A 20,301-nucleotide genomic window follows, 5' to 3' on the forward strand; every position below is an offset into this window, starting at 1 on the left:
TTTTGTGTACAAGAACCACACCAAGCTGAGATGTACAGGGCAGACAAACTATAAAACTTATTGACACACCACGATAAGTGATCACTGGCATTGGTCCAAGAATGGAGGTTAGTGGTTTGCTTGCACTTGCTTTGGGCATATAGAAAGGAATATAGGTTAGCCGGATTAGTTTACTTTATATATGCAGATGGTGTGGGTTATACAAAGCTTCCTTCACAGGCCATCGAAACGATAATAACTCCATAACCCATAATGGTGCTTAGCGCTGAGCCTTTACAGAGTTAAACAGAGCTGAAATGTATTATTTGTATGCCTTAGCTCTCCTTGTGTATATGTACTAAAGGGGCCATCTGGAGTCACAGAGAATTTAATTTCCCCTAGGCAAGCGTTCGCATAATCTGCAGTTGTTGTATTTGAGCGTTTCTATAAGAATTGTCCCCAAAATCCAACATATTTAAGCAATGACGCCAGCAAGACAAGCAATCAGAGTGCTTGCCATAAACAGAATGCTGGGTGGTTATATATTAATGCTTTGCAAACTCCTCTCACAAATAGCACAATCTGGAATCAAGACCCTTTAGGCAGAAGTAACAATAAAATGAAGTAGTAACTGCAGCGCAACTTACGTTAGAGCTGTTTCTCAACAGAGGCTCTTTGTTAATCATTTCCATTATTGCAGTCTGGGCTGGTTTGTGTCTTGTGCCTACTCTTGAATAGAGCACGTCCAAAAAATCATCATATGTTCCGCTCGAGGCATTGCGGTGCTCTAACCAAATGCTCTATGTCACAGCATGTGTCATCCAACCCCGTAAGTCATAGCAGAAAGATTGCATGTCCTTGACACATTGTGCACACTGTGTATTCATCGTGAGACAATCAGAAGACTGAATACAACCACATAAAAATGATCACTGATGCCCAGAGGTAGATAGCACATTTCACTGATGGTGTTTAGACATCTAATAATCAGCACATTACGCATCACGTCTATACAGCAGCAGATAATTCAGCTATGATAGCTAACAGTCTTTGGCCATTGTACACAAACACAACTTAAGACTGTATAAAGTTTATCACCCTAAAATTCTGCATCATTTTTATGTTGGAAACAAAACCTAGCTATTAACCAATAAAGCCTTTATCTCTGTCTATGTTGCGTTAAAAGATTTACCCCATGTGGTAGTTTGTAACAATTGATTTGCCATTAGAGTTTATTCGTCTATCCACAAGGAAGTCTTACGTCTCTTGCATTTTTAGTGCTTATCTCATCCTGTGAAAAAATGTAAGCCTTTGCTAACCTGCTTTGTAAATAGTGTAGCAATAAAAGGAGGTCCAGATGTTTTGGCCAAGTGTTTAAACAGATAAACTCGTAGGTTTTTAATACATAACTTAAAACATCTATATGAAGCGTTATACATTGTTGTTCCACATAAAGGCAGTTTATTAAAGTTATAATGATTCATAGCAGATGGTTGTTTATATATTTATAGAGTGTGTGTTTATTATTATTATTATTATTATTATTATTATACGCAGCCTCATTACTGCTGTTAATTGCAGATTGTGAGTTAATTGCGTTACATTTTCCAATTATACCTGAAAGACAAGATGTTCTATAGTAGGCCTACCAGAGCAAGTCTATCGGATTGGAGAATTACAATGCAGGACATGTCACAGATTTTCAGAAGCAGATTTTCTAGGAAACATTAATATATCAGTAATAACATTTGTTATTTCAGTGTTGACAATTATACTGACCATCCAATTTGGGCTATTGCATATTCCTGGGGAGTAAATGCTAATAATAATTTTAACACCTAATTTTTTTTTTTACTCATGCTTTGTATTTGTATGCTTTTCCCAATAATTTGAAGGTATTGAAGAAACAATATTCCAGGCTTTTATGATCTATTTCGTATAGTGCAAAACACAAAACATTTGTATTATATATGTTTATTTTAATGATATATTTATTGAATTAACACATGAAAGAAAATTCTTTATAAATGGGGATTGTTTTAAATGTCTGTAGAATGTTAGAGACAAGTCCAGTGGTATCCCTTATTGTGAGGGTGAAATGACAGAAGGTGTAAATGGAGTTGTAATGATGTAAGAATTCACACATGGAAAAGACGGATCGCAGTTGAGCTCAGGCATGACAGCAACATGACAAGATAAAAACTGATGGCATAGCCTCAAATACAAGTTAATAGACAGCAAATTGTTACAAAGATGGTCAATTTTCTGAAATGTGATCTGCCACTAAATCTACATCTTAAGTCTACAAAGATTTGTTTTAGCTTGTGGTACATGTTTTCGGTGCAAAAATACGAGCTTGGGTTCGGGGGTTCTGTGGCAATGTTTACCAGACTCTAGGGGATGTTGAACCTAATTTCTTCCCTCCCAGCCAGAAGGTTCATACTTTCAACATTAATAAGTTTTGTACAATAAATAAAGAAGTTAAGGCTAGATAGACCGAATCCATGTTGTATTATTCTGATTCTAGTAGTAAAGGGAGTATGTTGATGACATATCACAATCCTCAGCTATGCCCAGATTGCAAAATAAGTGGTTCAAGTTGTGTTAAGATGTTAAGTTTAGCCAATCACCAATGAGATACAAGCCTTGATGTGGGATGACCCATTAAGAGCAAAACTGCAAAACCAAGCTCTCCAAGTTGAGGCATACAGACTCCCCAAGCCAAAGTAAGTTTCTCAAGCAACACTGAATAGACCTTGATGTTGTGGACATATTGACTAATTTAGGAGATGTTTTACTATAGGGTATTCAGAGGAAACCCATCACTAAAATAAATTTATAGTAAATATAATGTAAATAAAGTGTGTTATGTAGTGTCCAGCACAACATATAGAACACAATTATGAAACTCATCTCTCTGGGTTTGAGTCCAGCATATTCACCTAGTGACTTTAAGTTAAATGATGAGATTAGTTGCTACAAGTAGCTATATTATTTCAGGTTTTGTATGTTTACTAAAACCGGACAAATGAAAATGTTGTTACTTTTTCCTATATGACACCTGGTGTTTCTTATCTTAAACTGCCAGTCCAATCATTAAACGAGTGTAACCTTCTGCCCTTTCGACATTTTTTTCTATCATTATATAGTGGATGGGAAACCCTAAAATTATTTATTATTTTATATAAAAACAGAGAATTGTCACAGGCCATAAGCATATTTTACAGAAGCACTGGCACAAGTAGGTACATTTATGTTAATCGTGATTGAGAATAAGACACCAAGGATACAAAAAGAATGATTGTTGTGAATTACTCTATTCAAAAAATAAAAAATCACATAAAATTCATGTATAATACATTAGAGATGTCAGACTTTTTATGGGTTATATTTTTTTTAATTTAAACCAAGATGTTGCCGAAGAGTTAAAACAAGAAGAAATATCCTCTGGTTTCTTAATAATACAGAAGTGTTACAATACATTAATGAATTTCTATTTATTGTGAAATAAAGAGCAAAGTAGTGAATCTGAACAGACGTTACTTTTTTGTCTCTTCTAAAGAGAGTGCTGATTTGAAGAGATATGCATTGTTAAAAGTAGAAAGAGGCCAGCAAAATTCCCATAAATTAGATTTAAGGCTTTTGTTTAATTCCATTATACGTCCATAATACCATTAAAATACCATGCCTTGTCTCATGTTAGTAATCTTTAAGCTTTGTAATTATTACCCGCAGCTATTGAAAGAAAACAGCACAACCCGTAATCATGGCTCTAATGCATAATTGCATATACATTGTTTCTTTAAATTTTAATTCAATTTAAAGTCAAAGTTTAAAGGACAATTTAGTGATATATAGATCTCTCCTTTCTGTATTATTTTAAAAATTGCATTACTCAATATATGAAAACAATAAACTTCCCTCAACGGTTTTTCGATTGGCAATGAGCTTTCAATAACATAAAAGTAGATGCACAAATGGTATGTAGTACGTAATAAAAAAAAACTATTTATTTACGTCATTTATTAATTCAGCTGGAACTAGCAAAATCTGATCGAACAATCAAAATGATCTGATGGTAAAGATGAAGGTATCCCATATTAAGGATGACTGAAATTCCAATATTTGTCTTAAAAGTTGCACACAATAACTGCATGGTCATTAGCACGTGAAGTAATTGCTATTTATTATATAGATGTGCAACGTTTACTACAAACAACTTGAGGTATCACAAAGTAATCCCCTATAATGGCTAAAATCACAAATTTCTTCTACAAAAATGTATTTTTCACAGTAATGACTTTTGGATGCTGATTGGGTAACATTGTAGGTGGCTGTCGGATTCATTTTATGAAACGCTGTACCAGATTAGACTGTTTTGAGCCATCACTTAGCATTATGTTGTCTTTGGTTCCCCAGCTCATTGATGTCTCATGCGCCGTAGGCACAGGGGGACACAATATTTGATATTGAGTTTTTGAGGAAGGAAGCTTATTATCAATCGCCCTCAAAAACGTAAACATTTAACTCTAAGGAACTTTCCAGTAATCCGTGTCCTTAGTCTGCTTGTCTTCAGCAAACTGTTTGTGGGCTTTCTTGTGCATCATCTTTAGAAGAGGCTTCCTTCTGGGACGACAGCCATGCAGAACAATTTGATGCAGTGTGCGGTGTATGGTCTGAGCACTGACAGGCTGACCCCCCACCCCTTCAACCTCTACAGCAATGCTGGCAGCACTCATATGTCTATTTCCCAAAGACAACCTCTGGATATGACGCTGAGCACGTGCACTCAACTTCTTTGGTCGACCATGGCTAGGCCTGTTCTGAGTGGAACCTGTCCTGTGAAACCGCTGTATGGTCTTGCCCACCGTGCTGCAGCTCAGTTTCAGGGTCTTGGCAATCTTCTTATAGCCAAGGCCATCTTTTTGTAGAGCAACATTTGTTTTTTCAGATCCTCAGAGAGTTCTTTGCCGTGAGGTGCCATGTTGGACTTCCAGTGACCAGTGTGAGAGAGTGTGAGAGCGATAACACCAAATTTAACACACCTGCTCCCCAGTCATACCTGAGACCTTGTAACACTAACGAGTCACATGACACCTGGGAGGGAAAATGGCTAACTGGGCCCAATTTGGACATTTCCACTTAGGGGTGTACTCACTTTTGTTGCCAAGGTTTAGACATTAATGGCTGTGTGTTGAGTTATTGTGAGGGGACAGCAAATTTACACTGTTATACAGGCTGTACACTCACTACTTTACATTGTAGCAGAGTGTCAGAGTGTACTTACTTTTGTGAGATACCGTACCTTTATACAGTATATTAATCTTACTTTCCACATCTATCTTATCTGAACTAAGATAGTTCTTAAGTCTTCTTCTTGCTGCATGGGCCAAAGCTGAACACTTACTTATGAGGATGGCAAGACATCTCCAGGAGTTCCCTGATTAATAAATGTGAGAGATTGTAAAAACCATTAAATCACTCTGTTCATGTCTATTGCTCCACTTAAACCAATTGGCTGATATGATGACATGTACAGTGCTTAAGTTCATAGCAACTGGTGGCGAGGACGTGGGATAATTACATAGTTACTCATGGTGAAAAAAGACATAAAATCAATCAAGGCTATCCCTTCCATGTACATTTATCTGATGATCCAGAAGAAGCCAACCATAAAAAAACAAATGACACTTTTATCAAATATTGTTCCTTTGTATCACTAGAGGCAATCAGAATATATCTAGTACTTTATTGCTTATGCTAAACTGGTATAACCCCCTGGATCTCCCTATTTGCTAAAATTACATCAAACTTTTTTTTTTACATATTAATTGAATACTCCAAAACATTTCACTTAGTAATGGGTCCCACATCTTAACTGCCCTAGCTGTAATGGCTGTGTCGGCTATCTTATTTTTGTAAATTGTTTGGTGCAAACAAAATTACATTTTTTTCAGCATATCATGCCTGAATAAAATAAAAGATCCATCTATTACTATCTTTAATTATCCTGAAAAGCTTTGACTGCTGTTCACCACACTCTGTTAAAAATTAAACCAGCTGATTTTACTCTCTAGGAGAAGACGTATTTCCCATTAACAGAACATCAAACAATAACAGAAGATACGTGCAGCCTGCCACATAGTTAGCTTTACTTATACAGGGTAAAACAACATATCTTACAACATAAAATAGATAACAATAATGAATCAGAATCTAGAATTTCCAAAACAAATGCCTACATAGTAACATAGTAATTTAGGTTTAAAAAATCCACCTAGTTGCTGTTGATCCAGAAGAAGGCAAAATGGACAAAATGAGAAAAATGACAGAAATATTAATCTGAGTTCTTACTGGATCAACAAGCGATAAGTAATGCTGTCCTCATAGGCAATTGTTTCTCTGTATGTTCTTTGATAAAAAATCATCTAGCCCGTATTGAAAGGTATCTGTGGAATTTGATGGCACCACCTCGGTGGGTAGTGAATTCTGCATGTTTATCGTTCTTACTGTAAAGAAAAATCTGAAACTTTAGACCTAAAAATAACCTTTTAACAAAAGAACATCTTCTATGTCTTATCGTGTTACATTGAACCCATCAGATCATTTCCCATTTCAAACTGAACTCTGGGCTGTTGAGAGGCCTTGCCAAGGAGAATCCAGACCTCACAACACATTCCCTGGCAGACAAGACACTTAGAAACACATAATTTGGCACACTGGGACCCCACATTGCAGCGGTGTCCTCTGTCCAATGAGAGATCTCAATGTCAGCCTCGCTAAACCTTTCCACCCAGGCCTGGGAAAGCCATTGGCCCAGCAGGCCATGATCCTTCAGTCCCAGCACACTTTCTGAATCTGAGTGCTGGCATTTGACATCATTTCCCAGTATTAAGCGGTAAGCAGGGTGTGAGGGTGTCAGGGAGCAGAAGAGCTGTCAACGGCCAGTGGACGACAACCGCCTGAGTCAACAAGGGCTTCTTAAGTGTGCTACTGTATGTGTATTACTGTGTGTGTAAATTACATGTGTATGTGTTAATGTGTGTAAGTATGTTAGTGTGTGCAATTAAATATGCTAGCGTGTGTAAGAATGTTACTAAGTATCTTAGTGTGTATGTGTTATAATATATGTGTAGGTATGTTAGTCTTTGTTTGTTATTATGTGTGTGTGAGTATGTTAGTGTATGTAACTATGTTAGCAGAACACAAATACTGTGAAAGGGCATTATGAATCTGGGAGTACCGTGTACATTTTTCACATCATCACTGGTTTTCCAAACTGAATCTCTGTAATTTTGTATTTAGTCAGATAAGTAAACAGACAGCATTTGGACTTTGGATAAATGACCTGTCTCTTACATTCTCCTAATATGCCATTTACGACTCGTAGTAGGAAGAGGATGTCTACCCTCCTTAACATTCTCACTATTTGGCTACTGGGTTATTTCTGCAGTGCTGAGAAGACAGGTTTGTTTTTACCTAATTATGTCAAAACATAATCTTTTTTCTAAGGGCACAGCGTTTTCTTTATAGTTACTAAAACATTGTAGTTTTTATCGTCTAATAGGCAAGATTCTCTATATTTTTGATCGGCTTCAGTATCTAACGATCACAGACTAATAATTCCCGTTATACAGAGCTGAGGAGTGGAGTAAAGATTTTTACTATTATTAATACTATTATTATCATGTCACTCAGAGCTAGTCATGGGTCATAAATTGCAACCGCTAGCTTCCAATGTCTTTTTTATTTACTTTTATTTTTAGAGGGGGCTCATACAGTGTGATAGAGATTTTCATATTTTAAGAAAAAATGAGATTTGTCTTTTCAGTGTGAAATTTTACCCACAAAGAGTAGAATTTTGCTGATGTGAAAAAAAATCCAAGTATAATGCAATGAACTCCATTTTTAACGCTAAAGCTCTAGAAATGACAATTTACGTGCATATATGCTTTTATATTTCCATGACCAAGTCAGCAGAAAGATACACTATATATAATACCCTGTATTGATTTATTTCGGTGTATTATACATAATAGTATTCTTTACAGGCTTCTGTAAATTCGACCAAACTTGATTTGTAGCTCTTTCAGTCTAGGTTTTCTAGGCACTGCCATTTCAAAATCTAAAGCAGGTTAGTATTCAGCATCTGGAATGTATTTTTACTTGTTTCTCTTTTTTGCCTTAAAGGGATAATCCAATGCCCTGGTGATGTATTTACGTTCGATTAGTGCCCAGATTGTAAGCTTGCGAGCCGGGCTCTCTCCACCTAATGTATCGGTTTGTCCTAGTCTGTCAATTATTGTCTTGTCATACACCTTGAATATATGTATTGTATTAAGCGCTGCGTAAATTGTTGGCGCTATATAAATTTAAGATAATAATAATAATAATAATAGGCCTAACCCAAGGCTGTGCCGACTGTCACCCAACTTCGCCACTGTCCTTCCTTCGGGGAGTTGGGCTATGATGTCATATCCTGGCGCTCTACTTTTAAAGGGAGTGCAGTACAAAAAGAAACTATGGAGGACTGTACCGACTCTGTACAGCTCTCTATAGCCAGATCAGTGATCTCCCTTTTAACCAGTCCATTGAGATCGGGCATTGCACGGAGCCTAGGCCTGGTGGACTAGGCCAGAATATGCCACTTAGTGTCCTAGACAGGCTTTTGAACAACGAATGCATATTACATTATTTGTAAGTACTGCAATGTGCATTCATAATAGCTGAAATAAATAAAAATTAAATGACCTTTAGGAGAAGCTGCAGTTCCAGAGCTGCAGTACACCATCTCCTCTGTGGTCCACTATTTTAGCAAACAGTGGAAGTAAAGAGTTCCCTCTGGAATCAATGGAAGTGCTTTCTGCGCATGTGCACAGGGTCTTGTTAGACGCCCCTGGTACTCTCTCTGAGTGAACACTAAAAAGGAGAAGTGTTTGGCCAGATACATCTCCGACATCGCAAAAAGCTGGGGCGTTCTGCAGATCGCTGTACCATTTCTGTATAAAAGCTATTATTTTCACTAACTATAGATCTGTCTGTCTATCTAACTAATTTTACGTGTCATTTTTTTTCCTAATGACAGTGTTCCTGTCTGGAAAATCTGCAAGCAGTGTTTTACTGCGACAGAAGAGATACAATACAGGTCGGCTGGAAGAGTTTATTGCTGGAAACCTTGAGCGGGAATGTTTAGAAGAGAGATGTGATTATGAGGAGGCGAGAGAGGTTTTTGAAAATGATGTGAAAACAGTAAGTACGTTTTCCACTGTTTCCCATTTATTTAATTATTTCAACAATCAGCCATGATCAGAGAATAATGGGATTTGAATCTTTGCGCATTGTTTTTGAGGAAATAATTTGTGATAGTGAAGTTAAGAACAAATTTAAAGTGTGAAGAGAAATACATTAAGAATTCAGCCCCACCAACAAAGAATTCCTATTAAAAGGATACGCCGGTGTCCTTGAGAGCCTTCAGCCTTAATGTGCGTTAGTCAAACTTAGGAAAAAGGCCAGTTTTTGAGCCAACTTTAGCTACTTGAAGAAGCCATTGATTGGCAGAAGAGGGTAAAATGTAAAAGAATGGGACTGTTTACTGTGTGTGTGAACCAGGGGATCTTATTGGCTACGGTTATAACACAAAAGAATCCAACCACACTATTCACAAATAACATAATGTTATAAATATTGTGGCATGTATAAGGATCACATCCTCAAAAGGGGGGCAACTCCTATAAACTTTGTACACTGAGCAAGAAAAGAGTTCTACAAAAGCCCTTATATAAAATATATTATTTTATTATTGTACAAAAAATTAGTAAAAAACATATATAAAGTATTTCATTATATAGACAACAGAGATTTAAAGAAGAAAATCAGAGCACATGGAGGAAATATGGCTGTATGTTGTATAAAGTGTCTCAAGTGCATATAAATCAACATAAGAATCATAAAGTGCTAAGTCATTTGGATGTAATTGAATATTACTCTATATAGAGTGCATCTATCAAATATATGACCATCAAAAAGTGCATAATTAATAATACTCACTATGGAGTGCACCTCTTCACTTGATAAATATATAAAGCACTAACGACATCAATGCAAAGTATACAGTTCAATACAATGATATAAATACTGTTCTAAGAGCGATATGCTCCTTACCCATATTGTCCACCACTTCCCCTACGCCGTTTCGGTTCTCCTTTTTCAAGGGGTCGCTGTTATTCCCTCATCCTACACTAATATTTATACCCCTCCCCTAGAAGTTGCGCGACGAAACCCTAATTGGCGCCGGTGTTGCATCCCCGCCCCACAATTCACTGCTTCGTATCGGACGTCCCACCTCATGGCACGCAAGCCCGAGAGACTATCTCCCGAGCATGCGCGCCACGGGCGGGGCGCTCGACCAAAGACAGGACCCAAGGACGGCGAATCGCCGCACCGGCGCACTAGGTTTCGGCTCGGAACTTCCCAGGGACTCGTTACAACTATCTTGTGCCAGCGTCAGCCTCACCTATGCCTCCAGGAACGAACCCAATAAACATATACATATTACGTGTGGGTTTAAAGTGCATTAAATGTATATTTAGAATAAATATATTATATAAATAAATATAATAAATAAATACAGTGATTAAAGTGCATAAATAATTATATCTCCTCATGCATATACTGCAAATTAATAAATAAATGAATGTGCATAAATACTCAAAATATATATAATCAATTCATTAATCTTCAATGTGATAATAACTACAACATATTTAAATACAAGATGAAAAAAGAAAAAAATTTCATTAAATTAAATAAATAATTATCAAATCCATGTGTTGATCAATAAAGAATTCCTATTAAAAGGATACGCCTGTGTCCTTGAGAGCCTTCAGCCTTAATGTGCGTTAGTCAAACTTAGGAAAAAGGCCAGTTTTTGAGCCAACTTTAGCTACTTGAAGAAGCCATTGATTGGCAGAAGAGGGTAAAATGTAAAAGAATGGGACTGTTTACTGTGTGTGTGAACCAGGGGATCTTATTGGCTACGGTTGTAGAAATATATAATTTGATTGGTCCATCTAGTTACAGCTGTCAGAAGGAAAGCTACAGAAAAAGACTTACGTCTCAACAGATGCATGCCTTTTTCTGAAAAATTACTTTAGTGAACAGGTCTCCCCAACTTTACGAGTAAATAAGATGAGTCTGTGAGAGATAACGCACTGATAAGAGTGCAGAAATGAGATATTATTAACCATACCTCCTGTACTGAATATTATTGGAAATTCCTCAAAATCTTTTACAAAGGATATGCTGACAACTACAGCACATGCATCTGGCTAAATCACCTACTAACCAACAAAAGAAAAATGCACTTTTAAACACATTATATATATATATATATATATATATATATATATATATATATATACTATATAACCCACATTAATTTTTAATGTTTAGTCCACCTAACATCAGCCATAGGTTGCCCAAACAGCCCTTATATCTGTGCTTGTATTTTTATAAGCCTGCAAAGAAAATAAATACATTAAAATACAGGCGAATAAAGTTGCAAGCCAGGTATAGCTGTTCTGGATGTGTTAAAATCCAAACACAAAATGATGATTGAAGAAAAAGGTGATTTACTTTAGTTTTAACACTTGCATCAATTACTTTGTTAATAGCTGTCGTTTTTCTTCATTTTTGTGGTGAATTAAGCCTTTAGGTCTAATCGCCTGCACACTGTGTCTCATTAAGAATCTTGCTTTAAGTTTAATCGGAATGCTCTTTTGTAATTGTCACAAATGGTATTTATTTGAGTTTGCAGCTTTTTTTCTAGGTCAACTAAATTCCTGCAGAACATTTTAAGAATAAGTCAGACATTTTGAGTCCTGGGGTAACAATGAGAAATTGCCCCGACCCCAAGTACACTTACAAAACTGCTGCAAAGCCTTAGTAAAAACACTCATTTATACAATTATTATGTATACGATTATCATGTATACAATTATATATACACACACACACAATTCCTAACTGGGAAAACTGTTTGTTTGACCGGGAGTCTCCAAGTGACGTCCTGCTTTCCAGGGTCTTTGGGTCAACTTCTCTTTCCGGGCAGGGGAGTAGGCAGGGGAATGGGCAGGGGATTTGCATGTGGCCACCCAGGTTCTGCATACTCCCAGCCCAGTTTCCTCCCACTTTTTTGGGGTTAGCTACTCCTTTTGTGTGGCTAGTCCTACCCCAAGACACTGCAAGTGACAGCCCTACATAAAACCGCTCCCCCAGAAGAGGGAGAGCCCCCGCATAGCCTGCCCTAAAACGTAAAAAAGTATAAAAGTGTAAATATATATTTTTAATAAAATCACAACCCAAGGTATGTGTTAATTAAACACCTGAACCCCAAATTATAAAAAAGCATATGCCATCTAGCGGCGAGCAGCTATCTTAATATTATTATTCTAAAAGAAATTTGATGCTGTGTTCAAATTCTCCTTTTTTCACTACTATATTGGAATAAAATTCACCATGATGAAAAAAATTGAAATTATAAACAAACAAAACATATATCTCGTTATGATAATGTATTTTAGAACATAAATTACAAATGAACTGACCTATATTTTTATTTTCATTTTTAGAATGAATTTTGGAAGCAATATGTTGGTAAGATGTTTATTGCGTTAACATATTGAAGAAGACGTCACTACATTAAGACAGCTCTGTAAAAAGGAAAATATATTAGTGCAAACTTTAGAGGGACAATGTTAAATGTCATTTAGTACCCAAACATATGACATATACATAATAATATAAATATATTAATGAAGTCACTGTATAGTAGCGTTATGTAATGGTACATTTTATTTATGTCAATATTAACAGTCCGCTGGTTTAGTGAGAATGAAAATAAAAGAGGCTTTACACCTGAACAATTCCCTGTTGAAGTGTTGAAATTTTAGAAAAATAATGACATCATAAATGAAATTTCAAAATGAGAGCATAGACAAAAACGATCAATGCATGTCCATAAATCCATTGGGACAACTTTAGGTTGGGCTTCCATACACATATAAGTCTTTAAGGACAAATTATTTTTATAGATAAATCAGCCTTATATGTCTGATGCAAACTTAGTAGTCATATTACGAATTAATTAATACGACTATTACCTTTGTACGACTATGCCTGTTTCTTTGTATGTTGTTTTATGATTTTAAACCACTTCCTGTTTGGTCACTATGACCTTATTATCAAGTTAACATTACTTGTAATGTTGTTGATCTTAAGCCAACTTCTGCTAAAATATCAACATATCAATCATTTTTGTTAAAATATATCATTGCATATCACATATTTATTGCATAATATAGAACATACTGAATTGGGGATTAGATGACTTTGCCTGAACAGAGGAGAAACTCATTCCCGCAGCTAAGGAATATATAAATTCTTTATTGCTCTTTAAGTCTCCAACAGAGAGACTAATACAAAAATCTCACACTATAAGAGGACACAGCACCTCTCCTTTGTTCCCAATAAAAAGCACTCTCTGATGTCATAAATCATTTTGATAGAAACAAGAAAACATCAAATAAGTACATGCATAAAGGTTTCTGTAATAATTGATCTGCAAAGACATAAAGAACATGTGATTAAAATATCCCTACTAAAACGAAAGGATTCGAACCACATAATTAATTGAAATCTGGCAAAGACAGAACCTATTCTTATGCGCAAGTTCAACAACGTAACTATCTCAGTATCTCATGTACATTCTATTATACGTCATAATAATGTCATTATATACAAATTCAAATGTTCAGGGAAAGTGGTTATTTGCCTGCTTGAGGGCTATCAGTGGTCTTGAAGGTTGCCGATTCTCAGGTGACGCAGTTTGGCGATGACTTCTCAAAATTATTTCCTGATTTAATGATACCAAAGCTTTCCAGCTGGTCTTGAGTGCAGCAGTAGATCAATTCAGACTACAAACACCTGGACTTGATAGATGAAAATATAATTTAGCGATGGGTCACACTCCATTCCAGAGGGTCAACAATTTGAGTTGTTGACAAATTTGTGCCCAAACAACTTGCCGAGCAGTAAGTCGCCCTGTAAAAATAAGATGACCCTCAATTCTGCACCTTGATATTCCAGGTATCAAAGCTTCAACGTGTCTTGAAAATATGTCTGTGTTTTTGTTTTGATAATTAATACCGTGTAGATGGAGATCAATGCTTATCAAATCCATGTCGAAATGGCGGTGTGTGTAAAGATGACGTCAGCACTTATGTATGCTGGTGTGCACACGGATACGCGGGAAAGAATTGTGAATTAGGTAAGTGTAAGAAATCATAGTTTAACCTCATAAGGGACAATGCAAAGGACCTTACGGAGGACTCTAAAAACAAAAAGTGGTGGCAACTTTAGAAAACACAAAGAGAGTAAAACCAAGTTAGTCAGTTATTTGGCAAAGGTTAAAGTACGTTATAACTATGAATGCTTATTCTTAAATGCCTAATGATCAACTTTTCCCATCTTACCCCGGAAATAACTATATATGAAGCTTGATGCAATACTGTATGCCTTTGGAATTTTGTTGGTTTGAATGTAATCTGTTAATTAAGGCTCAATATTTGAGGATTTTCCATAATGAACATTTTAAGAGATTCAATGAATCCGTCATACAAAGACCAGTCTAGTTCTTGATGGAAAAAGAAACAATTACGGCATCGAATCTACTAATACGGTGACATCAACAATTAACAATTAAACTAATTATAACCTTAATACATAATGGCTTTTATAAACTGAATGTATACAATTTAACAAGATGATAATATATATTTTGGGTAAGGTATGACTAAATTCTACCATTATATAGAAGAGCTAGAATGTGTAAAGAACCCCAGCCCTAGTTAAGTTCTCTTTATTGAGCTACTAATGTACATAGTGCTCAATGTATAGCAGTTGTTGGAATTTTAGGGGTTGAAAATATTCATATAGAACAAGGGTGTCCAACCTACGGCCCTCCAGCTGCTGCAGGATGTAGTCCTGCAGCAGCTGGAGGGCCGCAGGTTGGACACCCCTGATATAGAACTTCCAAGTGAGTCATATCATAATTTTCATCTTGGCATTTTAGTAGTAGGTAATAATGAAATATTTGGAACAGACACCTCAATCATTTTTAAGGAAAAAAACGTAATGTTATGCGAGGTGCAAGAGTGAAGGGGATAGCCCTGAACGTGCATGAAAACATGCAGATAAAATATAAATATATAATAATAACATAATGGCATAATGTCTGATTTTGACATGCGTTAAATATTTATATTGTGCATGTAGCAACCAGATCATTGATACCTGGACACAATGTTTTTCTGATTTCTTTATAATTTAAGGAACCGTCATATTAACACTTAAGTCCTATTTGTCATCTAATGTAGCGCTGCCAGTTACTTGTTCCATTTCCAATGGGGGTTGTCAACAAATGTGCAAAGACCATCCTGTAAAAAAGGTTATATGTTCATGTGCAAGTGGATACAGATTGGCTGAAGATGGCAAGACATGTGAAGATGCAGGTATTAAAGATTTTGTTATACTTACAATCATGCATATACTGGCCAACCAGTTCACCAGGCAAATGCCCTGTGGGACGCCGGCCGACAGCTCCCCACACTTCTATCTGCTGCTTCCGGCGGCCGCCTGCTAGATATGCCCAGCCGCATACTATGTGTGTATTAAAACGTAGCGTCTGCCTATATCCAGCCTATAGCCAGCCCGCAGCCACACTTAAGTCATTAGGTGGCTGCTGGCCTTAAAGTGCCAGCAGCCCAGCCCTGATAACACGGCAAAAGCCCTTTTTGAATGAAGTGACAATAATAGCATAAATTCCATGTATATCACTTGTTTTTATAGATAAGTTTCAAGAAAATATTTATTAATTTCAAACATTCAACCTTTTCAGTGTATTCAATGTCAAAAGACAAAGACTATTTTAATCTGAAAGACGCCAGGAAATATAGTAAAATGCTTCTTTAAATTTGATAATCAGTAGGTAATGCTTCTGTAACCATTTTTATTGTTACAGTACCTTTTCCATGCGGAAAGGTTAGCGCACCTGAAGCTCTTCCAAAGCACGTGACCCGTTCTCTTTTGGACCCAGAACAATTTAATGCCACGGAAAGTAACACACAAAATGTAACAGAGTCTCTGGGAAATTCTGAAGACATTGTGCCTGTAACGGAAGATCCTGACGTACGCATTGTTGGGGGAACCGATAGTCTGAGGGGTGAATTTCCATGGCAGGTACGATACTAAATCGTTATCATTTACTTTAAATGTTTTACATGTGTGTAATTATTACAAAGCAGACTATTTTATATGTATACTATAACTATTGTGAAATACTTTTACCAACATTTACAATTCACTGTACACATGGCCTGTAAGAAAATCAAGTACATGAACAGAAATAGTCACTTTTCAAGGGGTTTTCTATGAAATCAGCTCAGCATTGGACAGTACTGAGTCCAGTGACAGCAGTTTTGATGTTTCAGATCATAGTATGCCCCAAAGTTTGATGTTGTCCCAAATATTGCAGCAATTTAAACGGTGCTGCCCTCTGCTGGTTATATACATGTAGTAGCCTTTAAAACTTCTAAGGGCCTGGTTCAATGATCTGTCTAAAATCCAGACTTTTTTAAGATATATATAATTCAAACATCCCTCCTGTATATATATATATGTGTGTGTGTGTGTGTGTGTGTGTGTGTACTTTAGTTATAATCATATATTTCCAGAACATACATACTGTCTGTATGCACTTAAATGAGCACGGCTATCTTCTCTGTGCCAGGATTCCTTATATGTGTTCATGGTATTGCTAATTTTGTATTCTCCCTCCGTTGCAATAACTACAGACGGTGGATGGGTCAGTAGTCATAAATCATAAGGCTGAATTTCGCGTGTTACTGATGCTCCACAGTAGAATAACCTGCGAATACAGGAAATTGATCAAATACAAATATCTTAAGACATTTTACACTTAAGAAATATATAATATTTATTATATCTAATACATATATATATATATATATATATACAAACTGTTGCCATATGGCATATATTGCCATATCTCTAAATATATTCATGTAAATTATTGGCACTATATAAATAATAATAATAATCATCATAATAATAATTAATGATAACGGTATTTATTGATTTATATATAGTGCCATCATATTTTGTACAGCTGTAAAATACAAAATGTATTGAATGTGTTTTAAATTCATGACTGCAGTAGTTTTACTATAAGGTAAAGTTAGGTCATATGAAAGGTTTAGAAGATTAGGAGTTTGCTGGTATAGATATACAGCATTATTAACATTATTAACATGTTTTTAAATGTATAATACCTCTGTTATTCAGGTATAGGAAAAGAATACCTGAGCAAAATGCATTTTGTATTATTAAATACATATTTTAATGATTTCCTAATTCTGTTGCTTTTTCCCCACAAAATTGGCTATTGAAAGAACAAACCTAGGGTTGTCGATTTTATTCATTGGTGTTTTATATGCATTTGGTATGATAAATACAGAATTCTTATTTCTATATCAGGTAAACATCCTCGAGTCTTTTCTGCCTTTGTTCACTAAATCAGAGATTAGAGACATCTAGGAGAGGACTAGGGAAATAAAGCAGGGTGAATTTAATACTTTATATTATTAGTAAAAAAAAAATACCCTGTTGACATTAATGAATGTTCTAGTTTTAAGCTGAATTAATTGACTGGAAATCTGCCAGCTCGAAGTTCTGAACTAGTTGAATGAAAGCAACTCTTGCACACTGTTTGCTCAACTTCACTTGAAACCTGTGGTGGTCAGGTTCCCATGACTTTAAATTATTAATCACCGAACCTATCAATAATTCTTCATGATCGCTGTTCCACTTATCTTGAACTTTCTTTCTCATACATAGAAACTTTTGACCTCGTGGTGTAACCTTCAATCTAATATCAGGATACTGTTACTAAACATCAGCTCTCTTGGGACTTTCCAGAAATCCATAAATGCTAAAATATATTACAACGACATGTCATCATGTTTCAATTGCATATTGCTACAGGCTTTCATCAAGGTATCCACCGATCTAATATACTAGCCAAATGGCTTATGTTCTTTTTTTCCTCTTACACTTTTCTCATATACAGGTTCAGTTAGTCAATAAAGAGAAGGTGGGATTCTGTGGTGGAAGCATTGTCAATGAAAAGTGGATAGTGACCGCAGCCCATTGCTTTATCACTGTTGGTGAATTCACTGTAACTGCAGGTAAATCTTATTTCGCTAGTGTATGGTGTATGGAGGGGGTAGCAATGCTAATGAAAATAAAAATAAATAATATTAAATAATAAATTATAGTAAAGGGTTCTTTGTTTTATTATTTACCCCAAGTCAAGGCCAACCAGATGGGGGTGAGGGGTATTCTTGGGCCTAAATCCCCCTAGTGCATGGGATGGAGGCTGAGGACAACATAGTGTTGGAGCAGTTGACCCTTTTGTTCTGAATTTGTCTCTGTGGTTTTTCTAAGGGATGTGGATAACCAAGTCAAACACTTCTTTTGTCTGATTATATTTCAACAGGTGAACATAACACTGAGGTTAATGATGGAACTGAACAATATAGGGAAGTAGCAAAAATAATAGTTCACCCCACATATAATGCCTCAAGGAGCAAGTTCAACAATGACATAGCCCTTCTAGAGCTAGAGAAGCCATTGGAGTTAAATGACTATGTAAGACCGATCTGCATTGGAAACAAGGACTTCACAGAAAGCCTGATGAAAAGTCAGCAGTTTAGTATTGTGACTGGCTGGGGAGATGTGAGATACCGCGGACGGCCAGCCATCATTCTCCAGAAACTGGCAGTGCCATACATTAACCGTGCCGCATGCAAGAGTTCTAGTCGATCTACTGTCAGCATAAACATGTTCTGTGCGGGTTATCCAGACCAAAGCAGAGATGCATGTGAGGGGGACAGCGGCGGCCCCCATGCAACAGAATACAAGACATTTTGGTTTTTGACAGGTATAACCAGCTGGGGAGAAAAATGTGCAGAGAAAGACAGATATGGAGTATACACCAGACTTTCTAGATATACAGACTGGATTCGTGCTATCACAAAACTCTAGTTATTCATACTGCTTCCTTCCCTTTTTATAGGTTGATTAAAAATAAAGCTGAAAACCTAATCACTCACTCTTCTAACAGCAAATATGTAAATTCTAAATATCTAATTTGCATTTTTTATTCTTATTTTTATTACGTCTGTAGCGAAATAGAAGTAAAATAGTCAGATTATCATCTCCAGACATTTCTCTAGGCGTATAACACAATAGATAAATTAATAATTGCTTAAACAGTTTACCATACAGTAATAAGCATTGCATCAGTAAGTAAAAGTTTTGGCAGCAAACATTCCTAACGTTGAACTGGAAACCCATATGCAAAAGAACAAAGGGAAATCAGTCTGTCAAAAGCTTATATAGCTGTTGTAAACCTGTAGTGATATAGAAACGAACTCATATGTGTACCATATACTGTACAAAGTGAGAAAGAAGAGAGAAGGTACGAAAGGAGATAAAAAAATGGTATTAATGATGATATTTTTCATTTATTATGCTTTGTCATGCAAAATGAATGCATATGCATGCCTTAGTTGCCTTCAATAAATGAATAAACCTATTTGTATTTCTACATTGGCATTCTAGTGTGATGTAAGTAGTTGAGTCAAATGAAAATTCTATATCCAAATAGTTGCTCCACTACATTAGCCAGCCTCGTCAGCTACCTATGGCACTCCTACCAAATATGAATATGGGACTATCCCGTTCAATCAGTGCTAAGTGCCATGTAGGGAGCATTGCTGTTTGTCCTGTATATGGAAAGTATACATGACTAGCACCAGAAGAGCTCCAGCCAGCCCTGAGAAGTTCTCAGGTGTATCACCAATACAATATCTACGTACTCTGGTCATTTGAGCTATAGAATAGATTACAGCACAAACCTCAATCAGAGCTTCCACTACTGAAGAAGAACACCAGGATATGGCATCCTCTCCTGGCTGTCTTCCTCAATAGGTCCTGCAGTAAATGGGAACATAATCTGACAATGTCCCATTTTGACTGCAAGCAAGGTTGGGAGGTATGCCAAGAAGACTGTCAAGGGTGCCATATTCGGCAAAGGGCTTAGCAATTTAACAACTGCAGTAACAGGTCACATGGGAGATGAAGTTCTTATTCAATGTTTTACATTTAAATACAACATTATTA

General features: G+C 36.2%; 1 protein-coding gene across 1 annotated transcript; it reads left to right on the plus strand.

Annotated features, from left to right (window-relative positions):
• Positions 1–7,322: 7,322 nt before the first annotated feature.
• On the plus strand, positions 7,323–19,221 carry F9 (coagulation factor IX). Its single transcript, XM_053473494.1, has 8 exons — positions 7,323–7,446; positions 9,065–9,228; positions 12,609–12,633; positions 14,192–14,305; positions 15,414–15,548; positions 16,058–16,275; positions 18,185–18,302; positions 18,614–19,221. Exons 1-8 carry the CDS (start codon positions 7,323–7,325, stop codon positions 19,159–19,161), a joined length of 1,446 nt encoding a protein of 481 aa, XP_053329469.1. The 3' UTR covers positions 19,162–19,221.
• Positions 19,222–20,301: the final 1,080 nt, after the last annotated feature.

The sequence above is a fragment of the Spea bombifrons genome, chromosome 8 (genome assembly GCF_027358695.1).
Source record: "Spea bombifrons isolate aSpeBom1 chromosome 8, aSpeBom1.2.pri, whole genome shotgun sequence".
NCBI lineage: Eukaryota > Metazoa > Chordata > Amphibia > Anura > Pelobatidae > Spea > Spea bombifrons.

Coding starts and splice junctions, on each gene's coding strand:
- F9 (XM_053473494.1), top strand. CDS start 7,323: ATGACCTGTCTCTTACATTCTCCTAATATGCCATTTACGACTCGTAGT. Junction 15,549..16,057: donor CAAGACATGTGAAGATGCAG/GTATTAAAGATT, acceptor TTATTGTTACAG/TACCTTTTCCATGCGGAAAG. Junction 18,303..18,613: donor TGAATTCACTGTAACTGCAG/GTAAATCTTATT, acceptor ATATTTCAACAG/GTGAACATAACACTGAGGTT.